The sequence below is a fragment of the Scomber scombrus genome, chromosome 12, assembly GCF_963691925.1.
Source record: "Scomber scombrus chromosome 12, fScoSco1.1, whole genome shotgun sequence".
Classification (NCBI taxonomy): domain Eukaryota; kingdom Metazoa; phylum Chordata; class Actinopteri; order Scombriformes; family Scombridae; genus Scomber; species Scomber scombrus.
Window position 1 is genome coordinate 16,853,407 of NC_084981.1, and position 13,249 is coordinate 16,866,655.

General features: G+C 35.5%; 1 protein-coding gene across 1 annotated transcript; it reads right to left on the reverse strand.

Moving 5' to 3' along the window:
• Nucleotides 1-1,592: 1,592 nt before the first annotated feature.
• On the reverse strand, nt 1,593-6,830 carry plek (pleckstrin). The gene is made up of 9 exons (XM_062430891.1): nt 6,631-6,830; nt 3,995-4,150; nt 3,549-3,730; nt 3,348-3,439; nt 3,066-3,250; nt 2,557-2,661; nt 2,268-2,351; nt 2,072-2,141; nt 1,593-1,926 (listed from the first exon to the last, which is right to left on the reverse strand). Exons 1-9 carry the CDS (start codon nt 6,670-6,672, stop codon nt 1,787-1,789), a joined length of 1,056 nt encoding a protein of 351 aa, XP_062286875.1. The 5' UTR covers nt 6,673-6,830; the 3' UTR covers nt 1,593-1,786.
• Between the last annotated feature and the right edge of the window lie 6,419 nt (nt 6,831-13,249).

The window sequence follows — 13,249 nt, forward strand, 5'->3', positions numbered from 1 at the left end:
TAGAACATCTATATAGATGCTACACAGATCAGACAATAAGTGAATGTTGGTTATGCATATTACACATGTACAAACAGCGATCATTATAGTGATAATACATTAAATGTTACGATTGTTATTAATTTACATCACTAATTTACTAATCTGACCCATCTCTGCCAACACCCACAAAAGAAAATAAGCTGTGAGAGCAAGCGAGTGTGTGATTAATGCCTATGGGAATGACTACAGAAAAGGACAATGTTGTCCAAGTAATTCAGCATGCCTTGTCGAAAGAAAAGAGTTAAGTGGTAAAAGTGAAAACAAGGGAAAAGTCAACACCTGCAATAGAAAAGTGTTTGATCAAATCAGAGTAAAATTAAAAGGTGGTTCTGGTTTATTATAACTCTTGTTTTCATAGTTTTGGCCACCATTTTCAACATGATAACATGTAGTCCCTGATGAGATTAGGGAGCACAGCATCATCATTGCAATGAAGCTAGAAACATGAGTGGTCAGACGATGAGAACAAGCCAATAATAAAAAAGCCTGTTAGGTGTCCTGGAAGCTGGATGGTGGAGATGCAACATCCCAGCTTCAGTTCCAGCTGGGAACCATTGTTGCATGTCATTACCCCTGTGATTCCTGTGCTTTTATACTGTCCTATCCAATAAAGGCAAAAATGTTGAAATAATTTGTCAAACAAAAAGTCACAGTTGAAAACTTCACCCAGGTTTCTGGCTGCAGATTTAATGTTTGCAGACAGGCAGAAATGCTTTGCTGCAGTATGGGAATATACCAATTTACTTTAATAGTATAATATTTCTAGCTGGATAAAGGCCTGAGGCTTTCAACATTTAATTTCTGATAAATAAGATATTAGGTGATGTAGTTTGCCTTCTTCAATGGTTTTTAATGGGTCATATACTGTATCAATGGCAGTGAGTGTTGTGTTTGTGGATAATGCGTCATAGTTGGAGCATCTATTGTGTATAGAGAATACTGCAAAAGGAGGCCAAGGATGGAGCCTCAGGGAATAGTATCCCTGAACCCAACCCATTTTTAAGGTAATCCAACAAAATTGTTTAATCGGTTTTATCAAACGCAGAGCAAAGATCAAGTAGAAATAAAAGTGAACAACACCAGCGTCAGCTGTTGGCATAGCTGGTTTCTATAATTAGGGCAGTTTCATTGCTGTAAATTACTTACTTTTCAAGTTACTGGATCTCAGTAAAACACATGGTGAGTACAATGTTATAAATATAAAAGGACTGATAGGCATAATGAAAACAATAACAGCCAAGTTGTGATGAACTAAAAATATCCTTTCACTGTTAGCCAGTCATTTTTGCCACTGATAAATGTGACTCACAGATGCAGCAGGCCTCTAAACCACAAAGTGACATTGAGCTGTAAAGGCACATTATGATTCAGACTATTACACTCAGGAAGTCAGTGTGCCCGCATGATAGTTCAAACTATATGAAACATTTGAAAGACAAGTGAACAAAGAGGAAATCAGAAAAAACACAATTGGCAGAGTATCAAGCATGAAACCGAAAACAGAGAGTCTGCATAACACACTGAGACATTAAAAGGTGGTTACTACACCTTTTAATGTCTCAGTGTGTTATGCATTCTAACATGTTTTGAGTTTGTGACTTTTGCAAGTTAAAAGACATGAGTTAATCAGTTATTCGTAGCTGACACACTGTTTAATGTCATTATATCTCTATCAAATGTGGGACTTTATACTCAGTAAGTTTGAATGGCTAGCAAATCTTCCTCTACTGCTTAGCTGCTTCTGTTATTTTCCACTTTTTGACACTGCCTGTATTGCTTTGATCCACTCCTTTCTTTCTTCAGCTGTAGCTGCTTGGAGGAAGTAGTGAGTCTCATCTGAAGTGATGATCTCAAAGAGGTTGCCGTCAACGTCGTATTTCTTGGCTGAAACCAGGAAAAGAAGGGGAAGAGAGTTAAAAGAGATGAACTGATGAGAAACTACTGACAGTAAACACCAATTACATTTCACACAGTGTCACACTGCAAAAGCAACAGGGCATGTGTAACCTGTGGCAATGGTCTCACCCACCGTCAGGCACATACTCCACAGCTGTAACCACAGACCCTCGGAGATGGATTGAACCCAGAGGTTCTTCACCCTGAGACATCGGAGGAAAGGAGCAAAAAGCAACAGCAAGATAACTTGTGAGTAGAATAAAATGTGTTGAAATTATTCTCCTGTCTCAATTGGTGGTTTAAATTAATTTCAGCCTTTAAATATTTACCTTTGTAGGATCATAATAATGCATATAAGCAGGATCGTCTCTCAGTATGAACTTTCGCACTTTCCAGTTTTTCCTCCTATGACCCTGTAATTAAATAACATAGCATTATCCAATATGCTGAATATCACTAATCTGGAAACACATCATCATGCCAAGCAATGTGAACAGGACTTCCTCTTTCAGTGAATTTGGCAAGTTACTTAAAATAACAAAAATAGCTTTGCTGATTCCATCAAACGTCCGATGGAAACACAGCTATTGTGACACTTTTACTTGCTTTTTAAGTCACCTGCTTAAGTAAACATCCCTGTTTTATGATGTTTCCTCTGAATTCTTCCTTTACAAGTACATCGTCATCACTGGAATATCCTTCACAGAAGAACCCGCTGTCTGCCTGTCAAAAAGTAAAGCAATTCACACATATGTTATGTGTATATATATATATATATATATATATATATATATATATATATATATATATATATATATATATATATATATATATATGTAGATAGATAGATAGATAGATAGATAGATAGATAGATAGATAGATAGATAGATACAGAGATACATACATACATACATACATACATACATACATACATACATACATACATACATACATACATACATACATAATTTTTCATTATCATTCATTCACAGCCCTATTAATAATGTCTAATGCATATTTGCTGGCATTTGTCTTGCTGAAAGTGAATATGATATCAAAAACCTACTGAGAAAGACATAATTTGCACTTGAAATAAATATTTTTATTTTAATATTCAGCTTACTTACAAAGTAGTAGAGAGCATCTGTCTGATCTAAGAAGGCCGATTGTTCACCACCCTCAGCTCCCTCTTTTGACAGGTCACCAGCAGGCTGGAGAAAACCTTCGTTCATGAGCCCTGTTGCTAACATGAGGGCCTCAGGCCTATTTCTCGCTTTCTCCTTTGAGATCAGCCATTCTACCACAGTTGCACCTGTGCAAAAAAAAGAGGAAGGATTTAAAAATGTAAAAAGAATGTTAAAAAACATCTTCAACACCTGTAACATAAAAATCTATGACAGCAATTATACCAGTGAAACAGTGGTTGAAGACTCTATTCTCTTGCTCCAGTTTTAACTCTTTGACTCCATCATCCTGGTCTTTCATCAGAGTGTACAGCTCACTGAGAAAAAACAGTGTAAATACTGTCAACATGTCTGGCACATACTATCAATAGCACAAGTAATGTTAAGAATGAAATTTCCAAAACTGAGAGGACTTTCCAAACATACGTTAGGTTGATTGTGTCAGGCAGGCGAATGGATCGTCTTGTTGACTTCCTGGCAAACTTTCTTCCCCCTTGGAGGCAGGTAATGGCCCTCTTAATGTCCTTGACCCAAAACTCTCTCTCCTCCACATGTGAGGCTTGGAAGAAATGATCCTGTTTCTTCTCTGTTGTAATCTTGAATACCATCTAAATGGTGAAATATTAGTTAGTCAAACTGTTATATCTTCTCTTTTCATTAGACATTTTGCCCTTAAATATGAGAAAATGTTTTGGGGGGTACCTAATTGGGTGTCTAAAATTTACCAAATGTTAAAATTCAGCAAGATGAAGTGTTACAAATCCTCTATATTTTTTTTATATATTTATATATTTATCCTATATTGTTTTCACAGCTCTTTTCCTTCAATACTTGTTCTGCTTTTTTAACAGCTATACTTGACATTTTCTTACCATCCTCTTGCCAAAATCCTGGCAAGGATTGATGAGTGTTGCTCCCTTTAAAGGGATCATCCCTTTCGGAGAACGGTCTGTTTTCTTTTTATAGAAATCAAGCCCATCTTCTGACAGCACCACCCATACAGCTTTCCAGGAGTTTAGTACTGTACCCTGAGGATCAGTAAGACATGTGACAGCAGGCAACCTTGAGCAAAGGTGTAAAAGTACTGGTCGAGAACTTAGTTGAGACAAAGCAGTGAATATTGACATTATTTTATAATTTCGCATCCCTAAAGGTACTCTGGCCTATTAGATTGAGTCCAAAACTGACCACTGCGAGAGCACCAGGGATAGCACTGTATATTATACTTTCAATACTGACATTAAAATTTGACATAACAAAAACATACAGTCTTAAATTAATGAAATCGAATGAATACCAAATGTACTCTGCAGCATGCCGCAGCTAAACGAAAATGCAGAAATGAATCTAAGACATGGTGCTAAAGTAGAAAATTCTATTAATACATATGGGAAAGAGGAAACACTGACTGTAGCAAGTCCACTCTTGACCAATTTGGGTGTGTATTTTAAAATGCTTTGTTATAAGTTTTGTTTTAAGTAAGCTTACGTGGCCTGTTGTATTTGCAGTGTCATCTGCCACCCCCCAAGGGAACAGGGGAAGGGTTGTCTAACCAACGGCTTTAAGCAAGTTTGAGAAACACTTGGAGTTACATAACTTATGTCAGAAACAAACCCAAAGTTTCCCCACAATGTTTCTACTGTGAAACATATGCCTTGAAGCATCACAACAGAGCTGTGTGAATAATGATGACGGAGCTCTCTGAATTCAACCATGCAAGAGATAAATAACAAAACAGAAACATGTAACAATATGGTGCTGGAATATCAGCCTTTGCCTTCTGAACAGCTGTATTCCCCAGTTTTGTCATTCATGTCTTGAACCACGCATAGCAGGATACTGGACCAGGGATAAATAGCATGAAAATGTGGTTTCCCTCTTCAAACAGTTCCATAAAGTCTCAGTAATGTTTAGACCTGTTGTAACATTGTGTGTAGTTTCAATACAAAAACTGAGTGCGTGTATGCACAGAGTGCATGCATTCTTTGCCTCTTTATAGAATCCCACACATATCAGCATTAATCTTATTGTCAACAAATACCATGAAAAGATCAAAACCTAAAATGCAATAGCCCATCTCTCATTCCGACTCCCTTAGCCTGTCTCTACTCTACTCAGCCCATTAGCCCACAGTGAAGACGTGAAACTTTAAAAAAACATCACAAATATATAGGTTCACTTTTAAAAATGACTTAGTAATTTCCTAAAACATGTGGGAACTGTAGTGTTTAACAAACAATAACAGGAGTAAATAGTGTTATTGTTGGGGAATACTTTCAGTTGTGAATAATACTCTCATGGAGCTCCAGTGAGTATTGCAGTAGCAGGACAGTAAATGCAGGATTGACTCAGAAGAAATTGGATTGCCCAAATTCTTTTTTGCTTAGGGTATACTGTTTGATTGCATTTCTACTGAATGGGTGAAGATGCACCATTATGTGACTGATCTGTCAGTGATGAAGAAAAGTCTTCCAACTATCTCAAGGCGCAATATTTAAGCACAGTTTTGGACATTTATAGTATCCGTAGTGTCATGATATCTTGATCAGTGTCATCATAACTAGGAACAGTAATAAATAAAATGTTGTTATTAACGTTCATATTGAAAAATTATATATATTCAAAATTAAAAGAACATGGTTAATAGAGTGATGACTGATAGACCCCTTATAAACTAAAGTAAACTAAACTAAACTGGGAGAATAATGGAACTGAGACAAAAGAGCAATTATTTAAAATAAAGTGTATAAATGTACCTTTATAGTCTTTATATTAGATGACACTTGTCTTTTTTTCCATTTACACTTAGCCATGTCACACTTGCCTCGCTTCGCTTGGCTCGACAAATGTGTGTGCGTGTGGGTTTAGGTACTGAATGTGTGAACTGATGCACTTTCTTTTTTAAATTTTTAAGCATAAGTTTATGTTGTAGGAAAATAACACATTATTTTTGTGCATGCATATTTTTTATATGTCTAGCCCCTGATGTTCATAAAAGCAGAGTTGGAATGTATTTGTGGAGATCACAGTACATTCACAACACACTGCAAAAACAAAACAAATTCAGGGCAGAAGTAGGAACTTGAGTTTTTTTGTTTCGACTGTAGAACAGAAGTGTGTAGTTGTGTATTATGCACCAGTATAATTTGACATGCGAATCTGTTCCTCTAGGCATTGTTTTGACTTACAATATTCCTCATTGTACTGTGTGCCCAGTTTAGTGTATGGTCAGACCTTTTTTTTTATTATTTAAATTTTTTTTTAGATCTTTCTTTTTTAACTGTTCAAACATTAACTGATGCATCTGGACTAAACCTTAACCCACAGTGACAGTGTTAATCAACATTGTTGTAGTCATCTGTCTCTTGTAATTCACATGGTTTCTAATTATGTTGCAGCACCAAATTTGCCTGTTATATTATGTTGATAATGTTAGACTTGTCAAGAACATGTTCAAACTCTATAAGTAAATGTGAGGAAGTGGATTATATTCTCTTGTTATTCTTACCTTTTTCACCAGGTATCCCTCTCTGATCTCTTCAGGCTCCATTACCCTGTTCTCTGCTGCTGCTGTTCGCTGCAACTTTTGTTGATTTTTGACTGTCGAAAACGTTTTCAACCCAGTCCACCTACTTTCTCTCTCTCTCTCGCTCTCGCTATTTCAAGTTTTAAAAACCACAAACAGGCAACAGCACAAGCAGGAAGTTGTGTTGGGTGTATGACATAGATGACTGGTCAACCAACTTCCTGTTCTCTGTGGTATTATTAGTCGTAGCTACTGCTCAGCTGAGGTCTAGTGTCAGTTATAAAGGTTGACGGTTCAGATGAAAATACTGTTGCAAGTCTCAGAAGGTCCACAGTTACAGTATACTGTTTAATTTGATTGATTCAACTTCCTGATCATTTTACAATAAACATGTCAACTTTTGCAACTTTATATTCTAATGAAACTCTTTCCTCCCGTGCCTATGATTGATTTCCTTTACAGCACTTTTATTTGCTGTATCACAAGTGTGGATATGATTATTACTATCTTATTATAAATTCTCTCCATTTGCCTTTTGGCTTGAATGTATTTTATGCCTAATATATAGCACTTTCAGTCTAATGTATTTGAAAGGTGCAAATAAACTTGCTTATACCCACTCCATGTGATCTGGGTGTGTTTTGTCTCTCCTTTTCCTTCTGTGATGCTCATCATGTGTGATTGTTTAGATCTTTATTTCCAGTGGTTTCAGTTTTCTTATGATTTCTGATGGTTTGACACTTTTTGTTGTAATCTTATTGACCTTAAGTGTTTTGAAAGAGTTGGGTGTTTTCATTATTAGTATTGCTGTCTTGCATTCACAAAAACCTCTTGACCCAGTGTATGCATCCCAGCTTTATATTTAGCAATAGCATGACTAACTATGTGTACTCAAAGTTAGTCACGCTATTGCTGGGTGGATTCATAACAGAGAATGACAAAGTCAAAGATTCCTCTTTTCTAAATGTGGTAAGTAAAAAAACAGGAAAAATGAATTCATTGAAACTACAATATTTATTTAAAAAGTCTCATTATAAAAGAGCAGAAGGATCACAAAGATAAAAATGATAACATGACATATCACATACAGACATGACAAAATATTATTGATTTGCAGCTGAACAAAACGAAAAGTTGTGAAAATATTTTAACTATTTTAACTGCTTATTCTACAAGGAAATTCTAAAATGGACAAAATTACTATAGTACCCTTTATTAGTTGTAATAAATAATTGATTTGTAGTGATACTTAAAGCAAATTATTGTGTTTTAATTAGTATCACATGTGTTTCCAATCTTATAATTACACATGCAGCACTTTAAAAAGAGAAAATTACTCATTCTTCTGTTTTGTGCCACTGTGTACCACTCTCTAGTTTTCTAGAAAAAACTACAGAGTGGTCTTAACCCCTTAATAAAAAGACATTAGAAATAGCCCATCATGGTCAACGTAAAGGTTACAAGACCATCGCCAAAGAGCTTGATGTTCCTTGGAGCACTATTGCCAATATTAGTAAGAAGTTTAAGGCCAATGTAACTAGCCAACATCTCTGGACGTGGTTGTAAAAAGAAAATTGACCCGAGATTAAACAGAGGGATAGCTCGAATCATCGAGAACCGAGGGAAACTGCATATCCAAGCTGATTTTCAAGTTCAAGGTACTATAGTTTGAGCTCGCATCGCTATCTGAATGAAAACGGGCTCCATGGTCATCCACAGGTCATGGGTCTTCCAGCAGGATAATGACCCCAAACATATATCGAAAAGCACATGCTGGATTATCACTTAACTTAAGTTACAGCAGGTTTTCCTCATGTCTTGTCAGAGTATCTTTAACAGCATGCAGTTTCACAAGCTGTAGTCATTGCAAAACATTACAGGAAGTCTGTGCTGCCAGCTTTTATCAGCTGTGTGACCCAGCAAGTTGTGTCACTGGGATAGTTTTTTGTTTTTTTTCCAATTCACTTTTCTCATAATACAACATATAAAACCACTTATTCATAGAGTGCCTCAATCACTATTACTAAGCTGAGAATGAGGATACATAATACCTGTACAGTGTTTGAAGGAAGAGATTTAAACATTTTGAAGTATGATATGTGCTTGTGATATGTGAGATGTTGTTTTTTTTTGGTCTAAAAGTATCTTGGCTCCTCATTCCAGGACCGAAATGGCAGAAGTACAAAAGGTATCATAAGTAATCAGATTACATTCACAATTTGTCAAACTATCCATCCTTCCAGTCTTTCAGCCTGCTGATTGCAAATATGTTTTCAGTGATTTACATAAAAAATATTTTTTTGATTCTGTTTCTATTCGGCTTCTGCCTCACTAATTGTTTAGGAACTCTCCCCTAACTCCACACAAATATTACATCATATTTAGTGTTCACTGTAAAAACACTGCTGCAGGACTCATGTCATGATATGAAGGGATTTCACTCACCAGCATAGCCAATGAAATGACTAAGGTTTGGAATTGTCTGGAGAAAGTTGGGATAGTTTTGGAGTTTTAAATAGTTTGGAGGTTCAGAAAGTATCCATCATGTTGTTTGTTTGTGTGTTTGTTTAGTAGTAGTAGTAGTAGTAGTAGTAGTAGTAGTAGGAGTAGTAGTAGTAGTAGTATTAGTACTATTAATATCAGCTGAAAGGAGATAAAATATTCCATCAGTGTCAGAAAATAATTTAATTGATTTTAAGATTAAATAAACATTTAACTGAAGATGCAGGTTAGCTCAGGAGCCACTGAATTCCCGTTGTTATGCAATCTGATTACTGTGGGCATAATTGGATAGTGTTATCTGATGACAGATGGATTTATTATTATTTGTAACCTGATTTGTGCAAAATTGTTTGATGTTCAAGGAGTACAGGCCAATGGCAACAGGAAATATAGAAGAAAGGATAAACCAAAAAAGCAAAAAACAAAAAAATATAAAAAACAAAGCAAAAAAAGGACAACATACTAAACTATTCATGCCTGATGACATCAGACAGTGATAAGTGATAACATTAGACCTAAATTGATCCAAACGTACAAACAGTATCATTACACAGAACACAACTTGTCTTTGAACACTGAAAGTCTGTAGACCAAAGTGTGTCTTAGCAGTTGAGTTTCAAAAATACAAAGGTTCGAATTCAGTTGTTTCATCCTCCCACTGACTATAAATTTGAATATGTTTTTAAATGACATAGAATCACTGGTATATGCTGGAATTAATACAAGTAATAGTCTACATCAATGAAACATATACAACATGTTAGATTTGGAACTGTGTTTCTAGCTGTACCTGTGTGGGACTAGTTAAGTTTCACAGAAACGAGGTCAGAATGAAAATAAGTAGAACATTGCATTTCTTGTAGAAAATGTGTGTGAATGCTGACAGTTCAAAACATTTGCAAAGCCCTACAAAAATGCAGAAATCTAAAATTAATTTGCTTGAAAAAGCTGAAAGCTCAAATGCATTCCACTGAAAAACCTGGAAGCTGAAAAGTGTAAAAACTGGCAGAATTTGAAGCTGAACTGCATTGACTAAAGAAGCTGAGAGTTGAAATACATTCGTAGAAAAGCTGGAGGCTAAAATATAATGAAATACATTTCTTAAAGAAGAAATGCTTTGAGTTAACATCACACAGATGAACTGCATTGCTAAAAAACTCTTGCCTAAAAAGCTGAGATTTGCAAAAGATTGCTGCAAATGCAGAAATGTGAATCAACACTTATTTTGAAATTCAAGTAGTTTCCTGTTAACATACGCTGATAGTTAGGGGCTTTTATTTTTGAAAGGTCTGGCTCATCCTTAATTTCCTGTTATGATACAGTTACCCTATGGGACTTTTATTTTGAAATGATTAAGAGTAAGGTATTGATGAAGATAGGTGTGGCGATGAGAAGGTAGTGATGGAGAGGAGTGTAGTGATAAAGAGGAGGGTAGTGATGAAAAGGTGTGTAATGATAAAGAGGAGTGTAGTGATCAAGAGAAGGGTAGAGATGAAGAGGAGTGGAGTGATGACAAGTAGAAAAGGTTTTCAGATTGTGAACATTCCATGCATTTACTTACAATGTAACAACCTGTTGAAAAAAACTTAATATTTTAAGTATAAAAGTTACAAAAAAGAAAAGTCCCAACATACATGTCCTTAAAGAGTTGAAATAGTAGTCAAGAAAAAAAACAAACAGAAGATTAACACAACTTAGAAGACTGCATGCCAAATCAGCATTCACACTAATGAAGCGTGTGAAAAACTAATTACATAATAAAGTATCCTTTAACAGTTTTTTTTGTGTGATGCTGTTAATGATCCTCTAGAGGGCCTCGTAAACACATTTAAAACAAAATAAATGAATGACTTCTGGGAGGCCTGCTGTATGGTTGAACTGAAAAGAGGATGAGAAAAAAACATCATATGATTAAAAAATAAATGAATTCCTTATAAGAATTAACTCAAAAACCAGCTCTGTTGTTTAAAACAGAGGACGGGTTTTGAGATCAATCGTTGATTGGGTGTACATAATAGAGGCATCAGGAGAACAAAAACAAGCTGATATATCGGATTATTTCAATAATCCTCTCCATGATAAACCAGCTGCCTTGTTTTAATCAAACACTTTTCATGATTCGACCATGCTGTGAAAAGTCACCTTCTGATGCTGATGATCTCATTTCTATAAACATGGATCCCAGGGATGTTCTCAATGACAGTGGCATTTATCAAAAAAAAGGACATAGGCCATACTGGTTTTCTGTCTGCTTTGAATCATACTTTAAACTGAATTAACATAAAGAGGGGGGGGGGGGGGGGGGGGGGGTTCATTAACTGTCACCGGAAGAGTCATCTCTCAGTGGTGGTGATTGAAAATGAGCTCAAGGTATGGAATGTTAATTTCACTAAGAAAACAACGATGGAGCCATAAGGGCACTATAGAACATTTCGTGTGTCTTGTTCAATCAAGAGCAGTTGTCAAGGACAGCTTCAGAAAGAAAAAAAACCCAACATACTTATACCATGTCTACTTTGCATGAGAACATGAAGATGCAATGATGCAATGATAAAAGCTCAAAGAATCACAATCAAAACATTCTTTTGGTTTATTTTACAAAACTAGTGTCTCTCTGTCTCTTAATGCCCGTGTCTTATTATCTACACATAAATCAGTATTATGGTGATGTACTGTGTATCCTGGGAATAGAGAGAAGAAACAGATTTGTTAGCACGCTCGAAGAGGAGACGAGTAGGGTACTGTAAGCATGATGAAACCTAAGAAAGAGGACAACTCCAAAAAAAAGAAAAAGAAAAAAACACCCGCTCCTTTCCAATCTCAAAACCCTTTTAACACCTGAAACAAGAAGTTCTTATGTACATAATATAGCAGGACCATTATTATCAGGTCCTGTATGTTTGTATATAACACGTAAAAATAGAAAAATCTCTTCCCAGTGTCCTGGTGAGTCATTCAGGTTTAGAAAATGTAGAGGTGGTGCCCTGTGGTGAAAAATTACCCAGACCTATTATTGCATGTCACCCCCAACATTTCTCCCACTCGCTCCTGTGAGAATGTAAAACGTTGAAGCAAAAGGTGAAATTTGTCTTCAGAGTCTGGTGAAAACCACAAAGTCAGAGATCATTTTTTCCATTAACATAAAATAGTCACATACTGATATTATTACTAACAATTTTAGCTTCTGTGTTTTCAATGTATAGATATTCAATTTGCTTGAATGATTTGTTCTTGGTCCTTGTAATTCTTAATTGTGGTACTACTAATAAGTGCATTTATTAAAGTTCATCACCCTTATGTAAAGCTGAAAAATCTAAATATTTTTTATATTAGCAATGCACCACATCAGCATCTTTCATCTCCTTGTTTCAGAAGTGAATATTCGGTGGAGCATTAAGCTGCTAGGTAAATCAGATATTACCCTCAGTAGGAGAAAAAAAACTAAGCTAAAATGCATTGAATGTAAATTAGTGAGGTGGACTGAAACACAACTCCAAAAGAAAAGCTAATATTGCTCTGTATCTGCTTCATGTGTAAATAATAACTATAAATAACTATTTGGCAAATGTTAAGTAACATGTTTGCCACTGAAGGGTGATGAGTCAGTTGTTTGCAGTTTGTTTCTACTGCCTCCAATTGGCAAAATAATCAATGAATGCATGTTTGACTATATTATTGAGGTAATTATTTCTAATTTACATGAGCATTCCCATTTTAGGCTATTTTGCACTTTAAAGTGTACAGTTCAGAGGCAAATGCTTTTACTCCACTATATTTATTTGCCAGCTGTAGCAACTTAGCATATAGATGTAGATATAGATAGATATTTTACAGAGAAAACCATATAATCAGATCAGATCAATCGACAGTGGGATTGTTCTATTTGAATGAAGACACATAACCATTCACTACAAAAGTGAACCAAATGCAGATGTTTTAATTTGATTGAGGCATTAACAACATGGTATTAATTTAAGACACATAATCAATAGCTACAAAAAAGAATCATGTATATAAAATTATTCTGTGTTCACAATCAAGATATTGAATTATTAAAGGGCCTTAAGTAATTTTTGCCATGTATTTTTGTGAGAGCCCC

What these genes read in the sequence shown, in the direction of transcription:
- plek (XM_062430891.1), bottom strand. Translation starts at nt 6,672, where the DNA reads ATGGAGCCTGAAGAGATCAGAGAGGGATACCTGGTGAAAAAG. An exon ending in AGGATTTTGGCAAGAGGATG is followed by an intron (nt 3,731 to 3,994) that starts GTAAGAAAATGT and finishes TTCACCATTTAG; the next exon opens with ATGGTATTCAAGATTACAAC. An exon ending in AGGGATGTTTACTTAAGCAG is followed by an intron (nt 2,352 to 2,556) that starts GTGACTTAAAAA and finishes ATTTAATTACAG; the next exon opens with GGTCATAGGAGGAAAAACTG.